This window comes from Pelodiscus sinensis, chromosome 3 (genome assembly GCF_049634645.1).
Source record: "Pelodiscus sinensis isolate JC-2024 chromosome 3, ASM4963464v1, whole genome shotgun sequence".
Taxonomy (NCBI): domain Eukaryota; kingdom Metazoa; phylum Chordata; order Testudines; family Trionychidae; genus Pelodiscus; species Pelodiscus sinensis.
Window position 1 is genome coordinate 194902472 of NC_134713.1, and position 25542 is coordinate 194928013.

The window sequence follows — 25542 nt, forward strand, 5'->3', positions numbered from 1 at the left end:
CTGGTGTCAGATATACATTCCTTATAGTAAATAAAGCATGACGAGTTACCCAAATTCATTTTGATACAAAGGAAAGATTGTGAAGAAGCACTTGTTTAGGCACTGCATTTTGCTAGTGAATAACTCTCCAGGTGGTCTTGTTTGAATGCTCAGATTTCATCATTAGTCAAAATAAATGTAGTTTGCTGTCACATTTTATCACAAAACCACAACTTTTTCATCATCACTGATTTTAAAATGTCTTGTTTCCTAGGATATTGAATATATCCGTTCACATTACAACATTGAAGATTTTATTTACTTCAGTCATCACCAGCGGGAGGAACATGGCCATCTGTACCACTTTGCTCTAAATCCCATATTCCATCACTATACCAAACATTTTCTGAAAGAGATCCTTCGCTTATCTTATAAGTCTTGCCTCTACTACCCTATTTATCCACAGCCTGTGGAGGGCAAGGTAAAGGAAAAAGTTGGTAGTGCTTCTATTAAATATCATACAACCTGACTTTTATTTTCCTTTGTTTGTTGGATTGATTACTGCATATATGGTGGGTGTTTGGTATAGAGAAATGTCTTCAGAAATGTTGCAAACAACACTTTATTCTACTCTGACCATACAATCTCCATTTGTGTTGATGGGTGACATGTGGCATGGCTGGATTGTGGCTTTGCTGCAAGCCCTGTATTTGGGGCAACACATTTAATGTGCTTCCTCAATGTGGGAATCATGCCTCAGGTAGAAATGATTTGCTGTCTACCACCCCACTTGCTTCAGTGGGAGAGGTAGATTAATTTTTGTCTATACCATTACTTTCCCCTCAGCTTCCACGATGTATTCGTCAGCAGTAGCCAAAGCTCTACCCATTCACTACTCACGTCCAATGTAACTGCTCTAGGACAGATTAGTAATACCCCATTGCCCTTGCCTCACCTGGACACAATGTTCAAATAGCCAAATAGGCTCTACGTTTTGTCTCTGCATGAAAGCATAGGTGAAGAACAGTTTGCTCATGTTGTGTATCAACTAGGGAATATGACATGATATATTCATTGAAATGCTAATGCAGCTTGTGTACCCTTAAGTGACTTGCTCATCAGTTACATGGCGTATTTTAAAATGTCATGATATAAAACGTTCATATTGCACTTGGATGCAAACTGCTATTCACATCTCAGTAGTCAGAGCTCAGGGCACTCAGTGTAGACATAGGCAGTCACTGAAAGTCCGTGGCACTTTGGCGTCTCAGTCACTTTTGAAAATAGGACTTAGGCTTGTAGGTAACTTAGACACATTTGAAAATTTTACACTAAATCTCCTTTTCTTTTCTAGCATGGGGCCTGTCTAGACAGAAAGCAAACTAGGATGTAACACTAGTATGTTGTTTATGGCCATGTAGACCATTCTACTGTGCACTCACAGTTCCCTACTTCACATTGACCTATTCCCATTTCAAAATACAGTAAATCAAAACACACTATAGGATACTTTTAGTGCAATGTGGCAAGTTCCACACTGCCAGTTAGTACACAGCATGTTAGAACACTATCAACATACATCTCAGCTTGCCATGTACTAATTCTCTGTGTTGAGAAGCCCATCTAGGAATACACATGATGAATATATAAATTTTCAGGATAGTCATTTTGCTTCTCCAGCATGTATACTTCTAGATAGATTACCATTCTTCGGCCTTTAATAATTGCCTCCTTGAGAAACTAACCTCATTGAGTAACATTTGTCTTTTATGGTTCTCTACTTCCATTGTTGTGAATGACACTTAAACAGGGATGGATGGAGAAGATGAGTTAAGTCTCAGTAATATTTTCTTCCTGGTCTATTTCTAGATTAAAGCAATTTAGCTGTAACTCAGCAATGTATTCTAACTGGTAAAATATTATTCTGTTCAGCTTACATTATAATAACATTAATCATGATTAAGTTTTTGGTGTTTGTGGCTATGATGTCGACTTCAAAGGCACTTCGGTGTAATTTGCTTTCTGTTAATGTCCACTCTGTTTCTGATAATTCTCCTATTTTGTCTCTTCCTATTTTGATGTGTAATTGGGCCAGTCATACTGGAATAAAGGCTGCTTCTAATGACCTGCACTATCCAAGTTAACATTTGGGAGTTTTGTTCAGTTCAAATATTTTCCACTTTATTAACATTTATCGCTTGGATGAAATTGACATTTCAGTCAGTATAGATTTTCTATATAAATTCTTACACCAGCGTTTGCCAAGCAAGCAAAGGTTAACAGTAAGCAGATAATACAGCTTAATGAGGTCAAATCAAGCTGATTCATGATCACTGTGGAGAAAAATATCCTCCTGGGGAAAATACTTGTGCTGAAAAATCCCATAAACCAAACCACTTGTTTATCTGTCATTCCCACAGAGATAGTAATGTAATTACTCTCATAATTATCTTCATTAGTGTCAGGAATTATCCGCAATTCATTCCTCTGCTCTGACTGTGTTTGTTTGTTTGCTGATTTTTCTCTGATTTAGCCAACAGAGTTAAGAATTTTGTATTTGCAAAGCCATACAACAGACATCTGTGATGCACTGTTCTGACATTCTCTGTGCTAAAATATAGATTGCTGTCTTTCAGTTTCAGAATCCCTATGCCCATTCCCTGACATCTGCCCTTCATTACATGGTTCCCGTGCGACCAAGACGACAGATTGTCTATCCTCTGGAAAAGCTTGGCATAAACGCTCCATCAAAGCAGGTCTCCAAGGATCAGGTGGGTAACAGAAGCAGCAGCAGGCAAGAGGCATAGTGCCAGCTAATGCAGGGTTTGGCAGATGGGATGACATTACTGTCTTAGTGTTGATAGGCTGCTTCTTAATTACATTCAATGTGGTGTTCATACCCTTACAGTCTAAGCTTTTCTTATGCCCTACTGTATCTCTTTCAAAGCATATATTACCAACTGAATATTATAAACCACATCCAATGAATGCTACAGTGTTTCCCTATTAGTAAATATTTTCAGGTTTGCTATACTTCCTACAAAATTAGTTTGAAACTCATAGATTTTAAATTATTTTAAACATAGCTGTTTGTACTGATGATTTTATCCTCTCATTACTTTATGGTGGTACTCTGCTTTCAAGACAAAAAGTGCAATGATACACTTCTGACAACTTGTGTAGAAATACTGTTTGATATGTTTTTAAATCAATTTATTCTTAAAACTCACAGCCAGTTTCATTTAATGCTCCAGAATCCCTTCAAAAACCATTGCAAAGTGCCAGTAATGATTTAACAGCAAATCCCCTTAGTCAAAGTATATATTTATAGAACTCTCATAGGCTTAGGGATGCTAAACTGGAAGCTTGTTAAAGTTACATTTGTTACACTTTTGTGCATTAAAATATCTTTATTTTTTAAATGACTAAAATCTATAAAGATGCTTTCTTTTAAGTAACCAGCGAAGTTAAAATATCAGGAAAAAAGCCTAATACCCGTGATGGATATTTTCTGTAAGTGGATGTAATTTACTTGGGGAAACATAATTAGAGAATTTTATATCTCTTTAATACTAAATTCCCCTTTGTCAGGATCTTGTATAATATCCTTTAGCACTGTCCCTCCATAACTGGTAGGTAGTTTGTGGCATTGTATACTTTTGATTAGTCATCAATTGACAGAGCAGAATTCCAGAACCTGTCTTAGGCAATTGGATTGCATGTTGCTTTTTGGAACAATCCTTCCTTTCATATAATATGTCTCCTGCCTGCCTATTCTCTGCCTCATTGGGTGCCTATCCTTTTCCATTAAACTGCTTCCTATGTATCTTAAAATTACACTGAAGTTGCCTTAATGGCAGAACCACTTTTTCTGGAATCACCAAACACTACCCTGACTTCTCATTTTTGAGACTTGTGTTTATGGGTTTCATCAAATGCTATACACAAGTTCTTCCTGAGGATTGTGGGTAGGATTAGTGGGAATTGCATGAAAGTTCCCAAACTTAATTGATTCATTTTATATGAAAAGTAAGGACTTTTCAAGTCACCATTAGCATTTTACTGAAAGAGAAATAGAGCTTAGCTGCTTTGCTGGGGTCCTCACATAGACACTAACATTCAACAATTATTTCCAAGGAGCTATTTTCCATCTAAACTGGAGGCCTGGGGATGCTGAGTCTCCAGTAACTTGAGGGTTACTCTAGTCCACTACTACTACTCATAGCTTTTTGAAGTAACAGTAGCATGAAACCGGCAACACTAAACAGTGGTTTCTGTTAAGTAAACACTGTGGCCACAATGAGTCATTTTAATAACTGGAGGCAGCCTAGTGAGTGGACTGATTGTCCTACTGAAAATACGAGGAAGGCTCTGCTTTCTGACACTGTCTATGTCAGCGATTCTCTCTGTGGTCTTTAAGTCACTTCCCTCTCCTCCTTCCCTCATGCACTGAAAACTCTCAGGAAGGAAGAACGGGAGCCATAAATAAACCTGTTCATCCTGCAAAATATCACAGCCAAGTCACCAGTGTAATGTGATGAAGGAGACTGAACTCTACAGCTAGAACTAATAAAATCAAGTGTCATCTAGTGGATGTGATTATTACATTTTTATGATAGTCTCATAGGATCCAGCCAGGCAGAGTGCACACAGAAAAAAGTGATCTCTGCCCTGAAGAGCTTAAAATCTAGACCAGACAAAAAGTGCATAGACTGAGGTGATCCCATTGAAAAATGTCATTTTGGTTCCACATTTTAAAAAAAAGTCTGCATTGTGGGAGCACAGGTACAATAAGTGGGGTTGGTGAAAGGGATGAGCTAATAGGAGCCAAGAGTAAGAAAAGGGGAAAGAGTATATTGATGAGGGAGAGGAAGCAAACAACTGATCAGCAAAAAATAAAAATATCCAATGTCCACATTTAGAGCAGAGTCTGATGAGAGCCCTTGCATCTAGGGGTTCTGAAGCAGGGTATCCTCCTACCCACATGGAGGAGTGAAGGGGTCTCAGTGGGTCATGGAGGCATGGGTCCCACTTCTGGATCCATGGTAGCCGGAGGGTCCCAGTCTGGTTTCACACTTCTGTATTCTGGTTCTCCAAGTATGTGTTGAATGGAGAAGTCTTTCTCCTGAATGTGAGAAGTATTTCTTCTTGACCAGTGCTGGTGATCATTTTGTGCCTTGATGCATGAAGACTGAGAGCCCTTGTAATTTTATCTTCATTGATGTATCTGCCAATTTTTTTTCTTATTGACTACAGCCCAAAAGCTGTAGTGTCAAATAATCGTAGTTCAGGAAATGTGACGTTTTTCATTTGAATGCCCACCATGACCAGCTACTGAGTTGTATCTGTTTATTTTTGCTATGAAAACACTTTTTCTAATATCCTTGCTTTGGGTGCCTATTCCTGACCCCTGTTGCCCATTTGCCTTCAATCTCTTGTCTCTGCAGCTTCGGACTTGCTTTCTGCCTCCCTGTTGTCTGCCCTTCTCTCACTCCAGCTGCTGGGACATGTCTCTGTCTCCTGTAGTAAGCGCTTCAGGCTGAGCAGCTCAGTAGTTCTCTGGCTAAGCACAGCCTTTGATTTGCATGCATACACACCCCGCCAATGGACCATCAATAGCTTAGTATCCTAGGAACTTTACACACTGGGAGCCCTGGGGCACTGGTGAGTTGTGCAGCCACTTTAACATGTTCCAGCCACCTTGTGAGCATGGAAAGATTCACTTCTAACTATTAAAAAAAATTTAAAACAAGGAATGGTCCTGCAGCATCTTGGAGACTAACAAAACAGTGTAGATGGGACCATGAGCTTTCGTGGGCACAGCCTACTTTCTTCAGATGAGTGGAGTGAGAACTGTTGCTCCACTAGGAATAATTATGACAGGGTCTGCCAGGACTCATTTCACCCTTTCATTCCTCCAAAGAGCAGCTCAGAGATGTAAACCAGATGACCTTTGCTTCACTTAAATTACAATGTGTGGAATTGCCAATCCAGGCTGAACTCAGACTTGTTGGGAAGAAGCAGTTTCCCTGCAAGCCTGGACTGGTTCTGTCACATACAAACAAGCACTAGTCATTGTCTGATCCAGTTGAGCGCTAGTTTTTTTTCTCCTTATCCCCTCCATCAGATTTTTCTGCTCCCCTTCCATGGCTTGAAAAGAAACACACCCTCCTGCAGAAGGCCTGTAACCTGCTCAGCATTAAGGCAGTTCAGTCTGTCACACCCAGGGTATGTCTACACTGCAGAGTTTTTCCGGAAAAACAGCTGTTTTTCCAGAAAAACTACACTTATGTCCACACTGCAATTGCGTTCTTTCAGCAGGTTCTTCTACCTCTTTCTATGCGGAAGAAGCCTTTTTCTGAAAGTTCTTTTCAAAAGTGTATGTGGATGGGGAAGAGGGTTTTTTTCTGAAAGAAGAGGAAAGAGAAAAAAACACAGGTGCCCAGATGGCAGACAGGGGAGATTCCAGAAGACTGGAAAAGGGCAAATATTGTGCTCATCTATAAAAAGTGGAATAAGAACAAACCAGGAAACTACAGACTGGTCAGTTTAACGTCTGTCCCAGGGAAGATAATGGAGCAGGTAATTAAGGAAATCATATGCAAACACTTGGAAGGTAATAAAGTGATAGGGAATAGCCAGCATGGGTTTGTGAAGAACAAGTCATGCCAAACTAATCTGATAGCTTTCTTTGATAGGATAATGAGCCTTGTGGATAAGGGAGAAGCGGTGGATGTCATATACCTAGACTTTAGTAAGGCATTTGATACGGTCTCGCATGATATTCTTATTGATAAACTAGGCAAATATAACTTAGATAGGGCCACGATAAGGTGGGTGCATAATTGGCTGGATAACCGTAGTCAGAGGGTTGTTGTTAACGGTTCTAAATCCTGCTGGAAAGGGATAACAAGTGGAGTTCCGCAAGGGTCTGTTTTGGGACCCGTACTGTTCAATATCTTCATCAATGACGTAGATATTGGGATAGAGAGTACGCTTATTAAGTTTGCAGATGATATACCAAACTGGGTGGGGTTGCAACTTCTTTGGAGGATAGGGACATAATTCAAAATGACCTTAGCAAGTTAGAGAAATGGTCAGAGGTAAACAGGATGAGGTTTAATAAAGAGAAATGCTCCACTTAGGAAGGAACAATCAGTTCCATACATACAAGATGGGAAGCGACTGTCTAGGAAGGAGCATGGCAGAAAGGGATCTAGGGGTCATAGTGGACCACAAGTTGAATATGAGTCAACAGTGTGATGCTGTTGAAAAAAAAAAGCAAATATGATTCTAGGTTGTATCAACAGGTATGTTGTAAGCAAAACTTGTGAAGTCATTCTGCCGCTCTACTCTGCACTAGTTAGGCCTCAGCTGGAGTACTGTGTCCAGTTCTGGGCGCCACATTTCAAGAAAGATGTGGAGAAATTGGAAAGGGTACAGAGAAGAGCGACAAGAATGATTAAAGGTTTAGAGAACATGACCTATGAAGCCAGGCTTCATGAACTGGGCTTGTTTAGTTTGGAAAAAAGAAGATTAAGGGGGGACATGATAGCGGTTTTCAAATATCTAAAAGGGTGTCACAAGGAGGAAGGAGAAAATTTGTTCCTCTTGGTTTCTGAGGACGGGACAAGGAGTAATGGGCTTAAAGTGCAGCAGGGGAGGTTTAGATTGGACATTAGGAAAAAATTCCTAACTCTCAGAGTGGTCAAATATTGGAATAAATTGCCAAGGGAGGTGGTGGAATCTCCCTCTCTGGAGATATTTAAGAACAGGTTAGATAGACATCTGTCAGGGATGGTGTAGACGGTGCTTGGTCCTGCCTTGAGGGCGGGGGGCTGGACTCGATGACCTCTTGAGGTCCCTTCCAGTCCTATTATTCTATGATTCTATGGCCACTCCGTCCATAGTAATCACAACTTAAATGTGAGATAGTGTCCACATTGATTGGACGCTATCTTTCGAAAAAGCAGATCGCTTTTTCAATGCACTTTTGCAGTGTGGATGCTCTCTTTTGAAAGAAGTTTTTCTGGAAGATCTCTTTTGGAAAAGCTTCTTCTGAAAGAAGCCTGCAGTGTAGACCTAGCCACAGAAAGAACTGTTTTACTGTGTCCAAAAAAAATAGATCTGTCTCCTGTCAATCCCTTCATGTGAAGAGTGAAGTTCAGGGTTGAGATGGTGACTCTTCAGATCCAGGAGATCTGTAATTTGATTGCCCATCTTTGGAGGATCCTTACCCCTGTGTTCTCCCTTACCCCATCCTGTTCTCCACAGGCCTTTTCATATTTGCCTAGATCAGTATCGCTTCTAGTATGGCCATGGCCTTTGGATTCTTAGTGTCCCTTTGCTTATGGTCATAATGATTATGACTCTGAGCAAAGGCTGAATCCGCGGCTCAGTTCTTCACTGCTTTGAGCTCTGTTGCCTAGGCCTGTATCAAAGCAACCAGGGGGCTGCTTTAACTGATGTCACTGCCTCTTCACTCCCACAGCTTCTATGCTGGGTCTATAATGACCCCTCTCATGAGGGCCAGAGCCCAGTATTTTATACTGTGAGAGACCTGTGAATCTCCATGTTCTTATGGTACAAATAATTTGCTTTCAGATCCAATAAATCATATAATATTGAACCTTTAAAAGTGTGATCGTACCTTGTGTGTAAAAATTGTTTTTCTTCAAGGATCTGGAGCCGGGCAACACCGGGTAAGTCTTCTAGTAATAAATAAAACATTTTATAATGTTCTAAAACCTCTTCCTTTGGCACATAGCTACATTTCTCTATTTTGGCCAGCAGCAGGCAATATTGTCCTCAGAGTATTTCTGAGCCAGCTGGAAACAGGAAGTACAGGAATATCACTCAGAATGCATGTTCTCACAAAAATTCCAGCTCAGTTCTGCCAGACCCAGGAGGTTTGGATATGTGTTGAAACTTAGAGATGTCCTTTCAAACTGAATCTCTGTTATAGTTGAGGGGCCCCATCTTTTCTCAAAATCATTTCTGGATGCACATCTATCACACTACCTTCTCTCATGACCGTTAAAACCCCCAGCTGCTCACTAAGCGATCACATCATTTCCAAAACTCTTATAAATCAAACCCAAAATGTCCAATCCATGTATTCTGAATCAGTAACTTGAGTTAAACAGCCAACTATCATAAGAATAAAAGACTCAGGATTTTAACTTCCATATTATTTAAACAAATGAGATATTATTCGTGAGTCCCACCTGTCAGTCATTTTTAGCCATGGTATAAATTAAAATAAAAAGAAACAACATGATAAATAAACCTGTTAACATAAAGTGCTTCTTATTTGTAAAATGCTTATAATTAATTGTAGAGTAGAACGCTATATATAATTAAATAATTGTATAATGATATCTTCATAAATAAACAATTTATAAATTATTGTTTACTCTCTCACCATCTGGGAGCATTCTATTATCCATCTGCTCCAAGGAATTATCAGTATAAGGACCTGAGATGAAGCTCTAGTTTAGCCACCTTGTGCCTGCCTCAATGTGTTTTAGGGTGGTATTTAGTTTAGTGTTAGTTGTTGTTGTTAGTATATAATTAATTAAATGGTAATGAGTGAATTAGTTTTTCCATGTCCCCCCCACCTTTTTTTTCCCTAGACACTGGTCAGTCTTGCTGGGCATGCCTGACTTCAAATGCTGCCTCTGTTGGGAGGGTATCTGGGTCAGCTATGGCCACTCTGGGTGATCTGGTGCTTGGAATCTGTGTGTGTCTCATCTCTCAAAACTGTAACTTCTGACTAGCTCAAATCTAGAGCAAGAAGAACTGGGAGACTAAACTGGCTTATTATGACAGAGCACTCCTTCTATCTGCTTCTCAGTCAAATCAGGAGACACGCACCGCTGTGCGACTGTATTTGAGTTGATCCAGTGCCCATGGCCTCGGCCCAGGTCTCCCTAAGAAGACCCAGGGAAAGCTCAGAAAAAGAGGAGCTCAGTCTCCCATCACAAGGATCTGGCTGCCAAAAGGCTGTGATCTCCCACTAAGTCTGTGGTCTCAGAGACCTCAATCTCTCAGGGTGTGACAGAGGAATGTAAATTAGGCACTTCGAAATTGCAAATGAAGCCAGGATTTGAATTTCCTGCACTTCATTTGCATAATCGCGTCATGGCGCTCTTTTAAAAAAAAACGCTAATTCGAAAGTAAAACCACAGTCTAGACGCAGGTCTTTCGAAAATGGAAGCCTTTTTCAAAAGATCCTGTAAACCTTTTTGAGGTTTTTGAGGTTTACAGGATCTTTTGAGAGAGGCTTCCATTTTCGAAAGAACCGCGTCTATGCTGCGGTTTTACTTTTGAAAGAGCACCATGACGCGATTATGCAGATGAAGCATGGGAAATTCAAATCCTGGCTTCATTTGCAATTTCAAAGTGCCTAATTTACATCCCTCTGTCAAAAGAGGGATGTAGTCTAGACACACCCTCAGCTTGGCACTGTGGAGGCAAAAGACTCTTCCTTCAGTACCAACTGGGTGAGAGTTCTCATAGCACTTGAGAGAAGCATAGTCCCAGCATGTCTCCAGTACATCTGTGAAGAATAGGAGGCCCTATAGAGCACCACTATTTGTCAGGTTTACTATCAATGACTTCTCACTCAGCACATTTGGTACTGGAAAAAATCAAAGTGACAGATAATTTTGGCCCTCTGTCAGTGCACTACAGATTGATGGTACCATCCACCTCCACTGTTGCATTCTTACTGACCCCCTTGGTACTGCAGGAATTCTGGTACAGACGACCTGGAGTCCACAGTACTTATGGGTATCTAAAGACTCTTGATGCTGACATCCTGGTTATCCGGATTACCATTGCTTCTCAGTGCCATAAGATTCTCTGCCTTTTTTTTTTTTTTTTTTTTACTGGAGCCTCTCCCCTGGAAGACATTAAGAAAGATGAAGTGTCATTCAATCAGTCTCTTGTATATTAGTGCAGTGTTTCCCTCCACCTCTGTACAGGAACCCATAGTTCAACAAGGATCCTCGTTCAAGATAGATGGTGTGATTCAGTTCTGTTGGCCAATCCCCTCTCATATGGGCCCCCCAGACACCATACTGGGATTCTTGGGCAGCCTCTTAGCACCAATTTGTCAGACCTCCACTCTATTTCATTGTGAAGTTAGCGTTCTACAGTCCCCTCTATCAACCCCCCATCATAAGGAAACCTTTGAAGAACAGTAGAGTTGGGCAAGTAACAAGGCCACCCCTCTAACTTCCATTACATTTTTTTGTCTCCAGACAAGGCAGTCATGCCTCACCACCATTGATGGCCAATGATTTTTGCCAGTAACAGGACTTAGAAAAGAGTGTGTCTGACACTCTTCTGATAATTCTTGAGGGAGTCATTATCCGCTAATGAAGCACTCCTAGACCCAATGAAGACTGCATGGCAAACTCCTGCTAACTTGTAGGTGTGCAGATAAGAAATATTATGTTCCATTTAGGGACTCAGAATTTTTATTTCCCTGCCCCACCTCTCTGTTATTCCTTAGTGCTGTAAATAAGGAGAGTAAATAGCATTACTCCAGTCTATCCTTCAAAAGGGTGTCCCTGGCCTCAGACACAGGTGAGGGGTCTTCGAACCCAAATGGTGTTTGTCAGAGGCTGGAGAAGGATGGCAGGAGACAAATCGCTTGATCATTGTCTTCGGTCCACCCTCTCTTGGGCACCTGGTGCTGGCCACTGTCGGCAGACAGGCTACTGGGCTAGATGGACCTTTGGTCTGACCCAGTACGGCCGTTCTTATGTTCTTATTTACAGTGATATGGTGGTGTGTACTTACCTAACATGTAAGGTTTTTGAGTCCTTACTTGGGTGGAGGACCTCATTGGTCTTCTCTGCAAATAATTTTTGCTTGTCGAATGGGAGGTCCTCTATCTTAGTGTGCAACTCCCTTGGGACCCCCGCATTTTGAAGTCAAGAGGCTCTACGCATCACTATTGAGGTTGCTGTAGAGTATGCTGCTGTGTCAGTAACATTGAGGGCCATTTGGAAGGCCATTCACACAGTAGAGTAGCCCTCTTAAACAATCAATTATTAATAATGTAATCCATATTCCTTATCCTTTTCCTTTATAATTATTCTCATTCAGAGGGTATGTCTACACTATGGAGTTTTGTCAAAAAAATGGCCATTTTTCCAACAAAACTTGAGGAATCGCACACTGCAATTGTGTTCTTCTGCAAGAAAATCGAAAGAACAAAGGGATTTTTCCGGCATTGGTAATCCTCATTCTACAAGGAAGAAGCCTTTTTGCGAAAGAGCTGTTTCGCAAAAAGACGTGTGTGGACGGGGAAGAAGGAGTTCTTTCGGAATAGGAAAGAGGAAAAAGCACTGGTGCCTTGGTGGCCATTCTGTCCGTAGTAATCACAGCTTACATGCGAGAAAGCGTCCATTCAGTCTGGACGCTCTCATTCAAAAAAGCAGATCACTTTTTCGATGTACTTTTGCAGTGTGGATGCTCTTTTGGAAGTTTTTTTGGAAGATCTCTTCTGAAAAAAACTTCTTCCAAAAGAAGCCTGTAGTCTAGAGCAGTGTTTCTGAAAGTGTTCCACGGAATCACTCTCAAACACATTAACGGGCCGCCCCGGTTTGTTTATTTACCGGCGCAGTGGCCACGGAGCCTTGCAGCTCCCTTTGGCTCCGTTTTGTTCTTTGCAGCCAAGGGGAGCCACGGGAAGTGGTGGCCTGGCCCACGCCGCTTTCCATGGCTCCCCTTAGCTGTAAAGGACAAAACTGCGCCAATGGGAGCCACGAGGATCCGTGGCCGCAGCGCAGTAAATAAACAAACCGGGGCGGCCAGTTAATGTGTTTGAGTGATTCCACGGAACACTTTCAGAGACACTGGTCTAGGCATAGCTAGAAAGATCCTAAAAAGTTGCACAAACACATATACTGCATAGGAGTCAATTTATCCTGTATACCGTAAAATGTAGACACTTCTGGACTTGAAGTTGGCAGCTGTTGAAGAACACCAAGCAATGCTATACAAATTAGAGAAGACTAATCTTCCTGGGGTATTTGGCATGTTATCTAATGTTATCTAACACTAAATATCGTATTCAACTGTAGACTTTTTCAAACGGATTTCTGAAACAATTCTAAGCCACCTCCCTCCCAGGCAGCATATGCAGAAGTTGATTCTCCACACCACAAGTATTTGGATTAGAAAGGTGCGGCTGCAAGTTAATTATTAAATGACTCTTGCAAAGCAAACCATTAATCTTATGTGTTGCTCCAATGCTCTTATCATTTAACTAACTAATTGAAATATGCCCAACGTGCCTGCTGGCTTATAATATCTCAGTCAACCTGGGATACACAATAACAAGACCACATGTCTGCCCCCAACCACCACTTTACACGTGGAAAAAATCAGGGGGGGATCTTTAATGTACTGAATAATGGCTAGACAAGACCCCTTGTCCCAGTGAGGTTGCACTGGAAGGACTCTTTGTAGGTGGAATTAAGCAGGAATGTTCACTGCTTGAAGTTCATGTCTTTTATCTCCCTCAGTAATAAAGATTGTAAAGGGAACTAAATTAGTAGCATCATTTAGAAAAAAGGGGGACATCTATAACCTGTGGTCTGCTGGGATACTTTCCACTCTCCAGTACACTTTCCCTTAGGTCAGAGGGTATTTTAAAGAGTTGAACAATGTTTTTAGTAGGAAGAGTTTGGCAACCATTATATAGTCACTTCCCTGTGCCATAAAGAAGATTGCAGCGTTTCGGTGTTATGATTTTGTGTGGTTGTTTTTCACTTATATATCTTGCCGTTTGGAGCTATTCCCTAGTTACAGTACTGCAGTGTATTGTTTTTAACATTGAAAAACACTTGTGGTCCAAGTGGTGGTAAAAAGATGATTCTCTGATCTAAATGGCAAGGTTACTATATATTTACATTCAAGTTAAAAGGAAATGAAAACATTGCTATATCTTACAGTGCATGCATAGAATCATGTTGAAATGGTAAACAAAGGCTCAGGGTGCATGGTTTTCATTTAACCAAAAGAGAGGTATTAATTTTTAAGAGGTAACTGTTGCTTAAGATGCGGTTGTGCATGAGTAATACATTTTTAATGATTTTCTTGTACGTGCATGGATTAAAATCCATTATTTATTGTACCTTCTCTTGCCTAGTAAAGGTGCTGCTTTTATAGCACCAACAGTCATGCAAACACATTTATTTTGAACTGATGGCTGCTAATAAATTTCCGTACTGTAAATGTCAGTGGGTTTTGTGTGTTGCTGCCATTACATCTTGTTTGGAAGGCTGAATATTACACAATTATGGGAGGCACCAGATGGCATCATTAACAGGAATGCTCTGAATGTTTACCACTTATGTGCATGTGTGAAATTAAAAGTAAGATGACCTCTCCGTACTTTGAAAGCATGATGTCAGTAGTATACAGGTGTTAATGTCATTTGCAGTGAACTAGAATATTCATTCCTGCCTACAAAATAGGATGGTTTTTTCATCTCTTTGAAAACAGCTTGTAGATTGGACCCATGCTAAGTGTAAGAGCAGTTTGTAAAGAGGGAATAGATGTTTTTTCCAAAGAAACTTGCTGTTCAGTTTTATAAAATGAAAAGCCACAGCTGCTGTCACTAAAATGTAACTCTGCTACAGTAAGCAATGAATAAATCTCCCCTTGTATCACATTATTGATATTTAGCCTTGCTGTGCTAATTATTGTCAATATAAAATTTGATGTTGCTGGTTTTATTTTTATTAAGGTTTATTTTTAAAGGTTACAGGTTTCAGCCTGTTCTGAATTTATCAATGTATTTTTTTTGTCAGGCAAGATGCCACTTTGATAACTTTGGAACATGTTGTTATCTACAGAATAGGCACAATAGGTAGAGTTCTGCAGTCTTTCATTCTGCTCTGCTAACATGCAGCAACCCCGCTTTGAAAGGGGTGAGAAGGTAGTTGGCATCTTTAGGTGCCTCCTGGAGGCAGTAATGCTCAGCAATTGTGCTGTATCCCCCTCCAAAGCTATCCCTTTGGCGTGACTGACCTTGCTGAACCAGACAGATCTATGGAATTTTCTGAGTTAAAACCCAGCAGGTGTTTTCACAGCCCTATCTATTAGTGTCTCTCTGAACTGAAGCAGTAAGGTGCACCTGAGCCTCGTTAGTCTCCGAGCCTTAGGTCTGGAGGGTTTTGCTCTCTAAAAGCCAGAAGAGAGAGCTCTAGAGACAGAAAATCTGCACATTTATCTTATTTTGCATTTATAGCTGATCCTTATTTAGCTTTATTTAAAAGTTTTAAGCTGCATGAAGGGAATGTGGCCAGAGACTGATGCCCTCTGTCTGCTGTGTTGGCTACACGAGAACCATGTGAAATACACAAGAAATACGAGAGATACTTTTTGTAGCCTAGTCTGTTATCCATGACATTTATTCCCAGCCACACAGATCCCAGCTCTGTGTCTCAGTATCATTCTCCATGCCCGTATAAGCCCACTGAAGTCAGAGGATGTCTTTCCATTTCACTGAGTTTTGGGTCAGGCTCTCCTGAAGTTGCCAGTAAAGGGCAAGCTTTGGTTTTAAAAATGGCCAGTGGCAGCCATATAAACTAACACTAAGAACAGGGCTAGAGAGAGTATTTAGAGTACCACTGACCTCAGTGAGGCTCTGCATGAGCATGTAGGTCAAACTGCAAAGATCAGCCTGCAGGGTCAGGGCCCAGCAGATCTTTTCCCCAGCAGATATTTTTCTACCTCAATTAACATTCTGCTTTAGTCTCAATTAATGTTACTTGCCTGTTGACTTCAACTGGAGCTATAGTGCTCATTAAACAATAAGAAGAAATGTTTAAAAATATATTCGGAACAAAAAGAATCCTGGCAGTGGTATAGTTCCGCTGCTATGTAGAAATAGTAGAATTGGTGATGATAATACAGAAGAGGCAGAAGTGTTTGATAATTGTTTCTGTTCTGTTTCTGGGGAATAAGCAGATGAATGGTCTCATCTTATGATGGTGATAACAATTTCCATTCTGCAGGATGTGAAACAGAAGCTACTGAAGTTAGATCTTTTAAAACCACCAAATCCAGATAATTTGAATCCAGGAATTTTGAAGGAGCTGACTGAGGAGCTCATTGGACTGTTAATGTTGATTTTCAATCAGTAGTGGAGCACTGTGGAACTTTCAGAAAACAGGAAGAAAGCTAATGCTGTGGCAATTTTTAAAATGTGTAAATGGAATGGCCTGGGAATTATTCACTGCTCAGCTTGACTTAGCTCCTAGGCAAAATAATAGGCTAATATAGTATTCGATTAAAGGAAGGTAGTAATGTTGGTTTATGCAAAATAAATCCTGCCATGTTAACTTGATATCCTTTTTTGATTGCTCTAAGGGGCCCCAGATTAATACTGTGAGTTCCATCATATTGGAGATGGGCATGGAATTTATCAAAGTTGCCCAGGTGAATGGCATAGATTGCCCAGATTTCTTTGGTTAGAGGACGTATGGTCAGAGAGTCTTACTTGCTTCAAGTTCACAGTGTGGAACTGCTGTCATTGGAAAAATACAGGATAAAACTCTTATGCCTTTAGCTAAAGTGCATTCGGAGTGTGGAGGATTGGGAGAATACCTTAAAAGTGGAGTTGTTGGATCATATTCTGGTGTGAAGCGATGTGTTAACTAGGACTAAAGCTGTTAATATTGTAACTCATAGTAAAAAGGAATATTGTTCTGTAATCCCCGAAGGGAAGGGTAAAGACAAAGAATCAATCTCTTACCCTTGTGTATGAGAGAAAAGTAGCATGCCCTCAAGGCTGATGGGAAGGAGTTAACCCCATCGTGCCAGCATTTTGCAGATGAGCAGAGGGCAGACTCTACTCTAGAAAGCTCAAGGGGAAAGGAAATGGGGCAAGGTTTTCTGAAAAGGAAGCAGATTTACAGGAAAGCTCCCAGGAGGAAAGAGAAAAGCCCTGGGAAACTTTACAAGCAGTTATGCCTGCCTAGAGCCATGGGAAGTTAATGTTCCTGGACCATAACTGCTCTTTTCCTGGTCACTTAAGAGCACAGAGACCTATGAGGCCCGCACATAGTTAGTACATGGTAGAGCACTGATTAGTAAACGCAGCACAGTGTAGCTCACATTGAAAGGAAAAGGGGTGGTTCTCATCCTCGCTGAACAGTCAGGATCTATGGAGAAGCAGATGATGAAGGGCTGCTATAGTAAACACTGTGCCGAGGAAAGGTATTTATGATGTAGTCATTAAGGCCACCACCTGAAGCATAGAGATGTGTGCCTGTCTGGTTCTGGTCATCACTACAACTGACCAAAGTAGAGGGGGGCACCGAAGAGTACCCCAGTTGCATGGTGTCCATGGCAACTTCACTGAAGCGTGCATTCCCTGTACAGCAGACCAGCCTCCTGCTGCCATCTCCAAGTGGGCTGGCATGAAGCAACAGCTCTGTGAAAGGCTCGATGCCATGCTTCGCTCCTCAGATAGGCCACATCTCTAGCTGTCCTCCTGGAACAATCTAGCATCATGTGCTCCCTGCCTGAGAGAAGCCACGCACCATGCAGCACTCCCCCGGAGCAGCTTGGCACATAATAGTGTACCATCTGAGCAGCCGACTGCTCTACAGTGCTACCTCTGAGTGGCCTGCCGCCAAGCAATCACAACAGCAGTGACACTGCCAGAGCACTGTCTCTGATGCATGCCTCGACTGGAGGAATGTGACAGCTATACTGTCTGGATGTTGTGGACAATTACACGCTCCTAAGGATACGATCTGGCCTCTACATGTGGAACACAATTCGCATTTCTGTCAGGAGAAAAGCACTGACAATTAGAAATAACCGCCCTTTGGGCTACTGTCAGCATTGTGTTTGTTAATGCTTAGCAGCCTTACCTACATTTCTGCACACGATGGAAAATGTTTCTCTTCTCCTCAGATGCCTGATTTATCAAAGGCAACACCTTGGGTTGGATCCCAGGATCAGTCAGTGTCACCAGTAAGCAGGATCAACACTGGCTTATTTGTTCCTGCAAGAACATGGGATGGCCATGCCAATTGTTATTTTCAGGGAGGAACTTAAAGTAACAGTCTCTTTTCTGGTTCAAAAAGTGCACTCTCAGTGTTCTCGTACAAAGGCAGTGCATGTTTCCCCTTCTCCCCCCACCCCACCGTGTATGCTTTCAGCATGTTAAAGTCAACTCCTTGAACAGGACTTGGAGGGAAGTGTTAGGAAGCCTTTTCGCATTGCTGTAGACGTGTTGTAAACAATAGCACCAAGAGTAATTACCTGCAAACCCCCACTTTACTGTTGCATATCTGGGACCAGATCCTCAATTGGAGTAAATCCACACTAGTCATGATTTTATAGACCTTACAGATCAAGCTTTAAATCCTTAAGATTTCTTATATCTAGTCTTCCCTTGGGCAGTTCTAGTGACTCTGCTATGACACACTATCCCTTGATACATTACTTCATTGGTTATTAGGATGTATGTCTTAGTATCAGATTCAAAAAGCCCAACAATTTCTTTGGGCTTTTTGAAAAGCAAGAAAATCATTTATCATAATGGTTACTCTTCACCTTTTCTGCTGGTTTCCTCTAAATAGCCTACAGTTTTAATACATTTTACATTGTTTATCTGTTTAAGATGTAATGGGATCCCAAATAAATATTTTTTCAGGAAAAATGGTTTTCTGTGTATTCTAAATAAACCATGGATCAGATTTTAAAAGCAGAGGCAATAGATTGTGTACCTGTTAACATACACTTTCCACTGAATCTGTGCTTCCAAAGCCCCTCATGTTCACAAGCATACCTGCTTACTCTGTTTGCACAAGCAGGGGGAAGGGAAGTGACGTTTGCTGGTGCATGTGTCACACATCCTGCTTGGAAAATATGTCCCCAAAAGCAAATCAGAATATGTCAGAAATGAAGAATATAAACCATTTCTTTATGTATATTTTCATTGGGAGTGTCTATATGAGAGGGGGAAAAATAGATAATACTGTAGAAGCTACCTGATCAAGCATAATTGAAGTCTGTTGTGCTGTGAGTCCATGAGCCTGAGACATGATTTACACACAGGATTTGTATTTTCACTTGAGTACGGTGCAAGTTGAGTAAGCATTTTTAATGAAGGTGAAGTATTCAGTCTTCTAAGTGGATGGAATTGGCAAAAACAACCTCCACAGTTCAATCAAGAAAAGTCACCTTTGTCAGCAGTTGCAATTGAAGCAGCAGTAAGCACTGTGCCTTCCCAGGTGGAACTAACATGACAGATGGTACAGTAGTAGATGTTTTTAGGGACTAGAGTAGGAGAAAAGAAGTAAAAAGCCATCCTAACAAAAGAAAATGTTACTTCTGAACGGCACATTCCTTTTCTAACAGTGGTAACAATAGTTCTGTGCCTTATCCTATTCAGTGATAACTGTTTTATTTAACATATGGATACCAAAATAAACTAAGTTGTACCTTACTATTGACCTATCTATTGTGATTTCTGGTTGCTCCTCTGAGAAACTGCCACTGTCTCGTGGTCTTTTGAGAAGTTTCTGCTTCTTCTGACTGACCTCTCTTAGTTTGCTCTTAGTCGTACCATCTCCTGGACCCTCATGTCCAATTAAATCTAGTAGCTCTTCAAATTTAGGGCTTGCAGTCTGCTTTGATCTCCTGACTCTTTTCTTAGAAGCAGCCTGATGCAGGGCTGTTACCCCCTTTCTGTCCGGGGCCTTTCTGCCTTCTCCTCCTCCTCTCTACTGTCTTAATAGTAGGTTACAGCTGGGGTTGGAGGGCTACCTCTATGATTGGCAGCTCTGACCTTGTGGGGGTGTGATCAAGCTGTTTACTTGTAAACCAGAGAGGCTCTACTCCTCTCACTAGCTATGCTCCGAATAGGGTTTGTGGACCCCATTACATATCCTGTAAGCCCAAGGCCTGGCCTTGACTGATATAGGGTACTTCCTTGGACAGAAAATTGGCATTATGAAGCAGGACCGCAGATGTTGCTGCACTACAGAACCCCCGGGCAGAGGTTGCTCTTGGCTGAGAGCGGAGCTGGCCAGCAGGGCCAGTAGGGCAGTGGAACCCGCAGGGCACCAGAGTCTGCAGCTAGCGAGGTTGGGGGGAAGGGGGCGCAGAGCCCATAGCCGGTGGGGCTGGGAAGAAGGGGGCAGCAGAGCCTGCAGCCAGCAGAGTCATGAGCACTGACAGAGCTGCCGGAGCCTGCAGGATTGCTGGAGCTCTTGGGGCTGGTAGGGCTATGGAGCCAGCAGGACTGCCACAGTCAGGGGACCGGGGGCAGCAGTGCCAGGTGGCTGGGGAGAGGAGCCCAGCAGGGAGGCTGGTGGCCCTCACCCCCTGAACTTCTCTGGTCCAACAAACTTCCTTGTCAGGTTGGCGGTTGGTTTCTAGTGGAGTGCCCCAAGGATCAGTTCTAGGGTCGGTTTTGTTCAATATATTAATGACCTGGATGAGGGGATGGATTGCACCCTTAGCAAGTTTGCAGATGACACTAAGTTAGGGGGAGAGGTAGATACATTGGAGGGCAGGGATAGGGTCCAGAGTGACCTAGACAGATTAGAGGATTGGGCCAAAAGAAATCTGATGAGGTTCGACAAGTATAGGGTCCTGCAATTGGGACAGAAGAATCCCAAGCATAGTTACAGGCTGGAGACCAACTGGCTAAGTAGCAGTTTGGTACAAAAGGACTTGGGGATTACAGTGGATGAGAAGCTGGATATGAGTCAACAGTGTGCCCTTGTAGCCAAGAAGACGAATGGAATATTAGAGTGCATTAGAAGGAGCATTGCCAGCAGATCTAGAGAAGTGATTATTCCCCTTTATTCGGCACTGGTGAGGCCACTTCTGGAGTATGGCATCATGTTCTAGGCCCCCCACTCCAGAAAGGATGTGGATGCATTGGAAAGGGTCCAGCAGAGGGCAACCAAAATGATTAGGGGGCTGGAGCACATGACCTATGAGGAGAGGCTGAGAGATTTGGACTTATTTAGTCTGCAGAAGAGAAGAGCGAGGGGGGATTTGATAGCCGCCTTCAACTTCCTGAAGGGAGGTTCCAGAGAGGACGGAGAGAGGCTGTTCTCAGTAGTGAGGGATGGCAGAACAAGGAGCAATGGTCTCAGGTTACAGTGGGGGAGGTCTAGGTTGGATATTAGGAAAAACTATTTCACTAGGAGGGTGGTGAAGTAGTGGAATGGATTCCCTAGGGAGGTGGTGTAATCTCCATCCTTAGAGGTTTTTAAGTCTTGGCTTGACAAAGCCCTGGCTGGGATGATTTAGTTGGGATTGGTCCTGCTTTGGGCAGGGGGCTGGACTCGATGACCTCCTGAGATCTCTTCCAACCCTATGATTCTATGAACATATGTAGTTATTTGTCCTGGCATTTTGTTAAAACATGGAGGTATTCTGGGACCAGGTCAACTAATTCCTAACTTCCTGGGGCCAGCGGGTGTTCTTAACTGTTAGAAAGGTGTTTTTGAGGCATGGCAGATGATGGTCTTGAGTCTGTGTGCTGAACAAAAGTGGTAATACTGTTCTCCTATGCTACCTTTGTATCACTGATACAGGAACCATTTCACAAATTAGGTACAACTCTTCCTTGGCAAATTGCATTACTGCTTTATAAGTAATTGTTGAGCTACATTTTTTAAAAAAATAACAGCACTGTAGTAGAAGAGAATAGTTGAATTTGGGCTTGCTGTAAGGCAAGTTGAGTTGTGATCTCATTAGCTGCTGACATTCCTGTCTAGATGTGTTGGTTGATTGGATACATTTGCAGAAGTTTCTTGTGTCCTCCTGTGCTTTTTATCAGGTTATTAGTTTTGTTTAAAAGCCACATTTTAGTAAATACATTTCTAACCCTTTCTCCCCCGGAAGGCAGTGCTTTTTAGAAACAACGATCAGTGACTCGCATTGGAGAAATCCTTCTACAGTCCATGCTTGCAAACCACAGATAACTCACTGTACCCACAAGCATACCCAGCTTATTCCTAGAGTTCTGCAGACAATGGAATCATTCTAAAATGGTACAGTCTAGCATAGAGCATTCTCAGGCCTGACATTTTTAATGTCAATATAACAAAGTGCAATGATGTGTAAAATCCAGGCCCTCCCACACTTGAGCGAAAATTGGCCTCATAGAAGTAAAGGACAAAACTACCGACTGCATTGAAGCCAGGATTTCACCCCTGCTCTCTAATGTTTTCTGCAAGTCAGAAAATCATCACCTATATCATCAAAAGTATTTACGTGCCTAGTCACCATGGGAGTCGGGCGCCTAAATGCCTTTTAAGATACAGGAGAGAGTGCTTAAATGTGAGAATAGAGACGTGTATTAGAATTTCCAAACAGTGTTTTGGGTGAAAAAAATAGATGATGAGAATTGAAAAGGACTTTTAATCTCCATGTGTATGTTTGTAGATTTATTTTGTTGCTGTTGTTATAATCAGGGCTTGCCAAGTGGCGGCAAGCCCCGCTCACCAGCCGCATGGAAGCACACGCTGCGCATGTGCAGATCGCGCCAGCTTAAAATCTACTTGCCCGATTGAATCATTTGTCGAGCCCTGATTATAATACATAATACTGGTCATCTGTAGATTTCAAGCACATTAGTAAGGGGGTCAGTATCCGTATCCTCATTTCACAGAGAGGGAAACAGAGGTACAGCATAGCAATGAGGTCACCCAGCAGGCCAGTGCTAGAACTGGAAATAGAGCCAGGTGTCCTGAGTCCCAGTCCAGTGCTCTATCTACTAGGCCACACTGCTATATAATGCATCTGTTGGTTCAAATATCTAAAAGAATGCCACTGGCTTAAAAATCATAGTTTGGCATGACATTTTACCCCACTATTAGCAAAAATAACATCTCAAATAACAACTGAATGAGATGAGAATAATATTTTCTTTATTTTTCAGTTTGTTTACTTTTGTGCATCTGACCGCATATTCTGCATAGCCCGTTCAGCTGATTCCCCTTTGTTATTAAGTGGGCCTCAATCCGTACAAATACCTGAATACATGCTTAGCTTTAAATATGTGAGCATTCCTATTAAAGCAAATGGAGGTACTTATCATGGGGCAAATCATCAGATGGCTTAACTGTCATAGCTCCATTGACTTCAGTGGAGCTGTGACAGTTACAGCAGCTGGGAACTGTTCCTATATGGTAGCAAGAACTTGTGTGGGTCTTTCACAGAGAAAATGTGAAAGAAAACCCTTTTTTAAAATTGTGATGTAAAACCACAAAAATTGTCAGAGTGACTCATGGATAGAAGTAAGAACTGAAACTACCTTTAATTATTTTTTAAGCCAACCAAACTTCAAGTTGACAGTGTCCCTTAAAGTATATTTGAAAAGTGAAAGGGTTCCTACTCAGGAAATCTGTCAAGTCACAATTTAAAATTCAAGGCCCTAAAGTGCAACAGCCCATGTGTAGAACCACTCAAGTGCAGTGGGAGAAGTTCCATGTAAAACACTTTTGGAATTGGACTCCAAAATATGACATTTATCATACTGCATTAAAGGTTTTTATTTAGAAAATCTTTGCTGTGAAAACATTCCATTAAAAAATTAACTGTTTCCTGATTTCTCTAATTTCCTGTCAAAAGATCTTTACTTTTTGTCACACTGTAAATGTATTCAAACTTCAGTAATGTTGAAACAATATACATTTTCACTTTAATAAAATTATTGGAGCAAGGGATTGAACTACATCAGTGGTTCCCAATCTCTTTTATACCTCAGACCAGCAAACCTATTCATAAACTTCTGGCGGACTGGTAACTTTTTATTTGCTTAGTTGCAAATAAAATTTTACCAATCCAGCAAAATATGTACCCCAGCCCTGGCCCCCAGAGCCACCACAAAAAGATGGCTTTGGCTCCAGCAGCCTGACAACTAGTGATTCACAGCCCGCCACTGGTTTGCGGACTGTGGGTTGGGAGCCACTGAACTAGAGGACCTCCTAAGGTCTTTTCCAACCCTAATCTTCTGTGATTCTACGGCTTTCCTTAAACATGGGAATGTATTATAACCAGTGCTTTTTTTTGGAAGAAAAAAAAAAGGTGCCCATACTCCAGGGGAAAAGTTGTTAAGTCCCTTCCCCCCCCCCCCCCCCCAAAGGAGGTGGGGGGAGCTGGAACTGCCCTTTTAAGAGACTCGGCCCCTTTAAGACAAGCAGCCCAGCTGACTGTCCAACATTTGGGTACAAAGGTGCCCTACACTCTGTTCTTTCCAGGTAAGTTCTGGCTGGAGGGCAGTACCGGGCACTACTGTCACAAAAAAGCACTGATTATAACAAATGTCTTGAGTAGGTGATGTTCTACTGTTTTTGACTTAAATTGTTTAAAATTGTACGCAGTAATTTTGTGAAATACTGAGTAAAGCAAAAGTTCTGACAGTGTAGCAGTCTTCTTCATAATTAGGGTTGCCAGGTGTCCAGTACTGACCCAGACAGCCTGGTATTTTCACCTCCTGTCTGGTTTAAAAAAAAAAAAAAAAAAATTCAGAAAATGCTGGACACCTGAAATGTCCAGTATTTTCTGGTTTTTTCCCAGCCAGGAGGTAAAAATACCAGACACCTGGCAACCCTACACACTCAGCAACTAGGCCCAGCTCTCAGCCTTCCCCCCGCCCTCCCTTAGGCCACGGCCCCCCTGCTTACCTGGTTTCGGAGAGAAACTCCCTTCTTGTTCGACCAAAAAACCAAGATGGCTGCCTGCAAAAAACCTCAAGACCAGAGCAAGGGGAAGCAATGCCTTCCCTGAGTCTTAGTGCTCAACCTCCCTGCTTCCTATCCCTGGCCTATTCTGACTGCATGCATTTAAAGGGGCCATACTGTTTTAATGCTGTTATTTTATTTATTTATCTTTTTGCTTAATAACTCTTGGTCTTTTTTTCCCCTCAACTTTTTGGTCTCCTCCTCTTTTATTCCCCCCTGAATAGAATTTTTTCCCCGTTTTTTTTTTTTTTTTTTTTTTTTGCAGGGGGGTTGATATTTTGTTGAAACCATATGGCAACCCTATTCATAATCCAGTACTGAAATATCAAGCCATTTCTTTAAACATGGATAGTAGCTAAATGATTGGGAATCATATGAAGATGTGCTGGTTCTGACATGTTCGAGATCTGTGGTGATTGCTTGAATCCTAATGATAATAATACATTTCTTAGAATATTTTCTAGAACATTCTTAGGGGAATCCCTTAACTGAGATTAACCTAGCTGGCCACTGGATGTCATCATTGTGCCATAAAAAAATACAGCTGGAGGAACATTTATCTGGCAGTTAAAAAAAAAAAGTGGATGGGTAAAAGCATGGATGTGTAAAAGCATGCATTTAACATACCTCTGTATTTCAAAGATTATAAAATACCCTTGTATGGTACAAACGTTTTCTCCAAACCTATCATGTTTCTGTAATTCCTGGCATGGCCATCCTATTTAAAGTCACCTTGTTTGTTGAGGTTTGATTTTTAACACATTGATCTATTGTGTCAATTAATTTATATAAAGAGAAAAATTATCTAATA

General features: G+C 41.6%; 1 protein-coding gene across 5 annotated transcripts in view; it reads left to right on the forward strand.

Moving 5' to 3' along the window:
- The window catches only part of CFAP61 (cilia and flagella associated protein 61), a 200512-nt gene that overhangs the window by 60830 nt on the left and 114140 nt on the right, over positions 1–25542 (forward strand). For all 5 annotated transcript variants that reach the window (XM_075925780.1, XM_075925784.1, XM_075925782.1 and 2 more), the window contains 2 exons: positions 254–460; positions 2616–2750. In XM_075925780.1, the coding sequence (XP_075781895.1) occupies positions 254–460; positions 2616–2750 (342 nt within the window). The remainder of the gene's footprint in view (positions 1–253; positions 461–2615; positions 2751–25542) is intronic.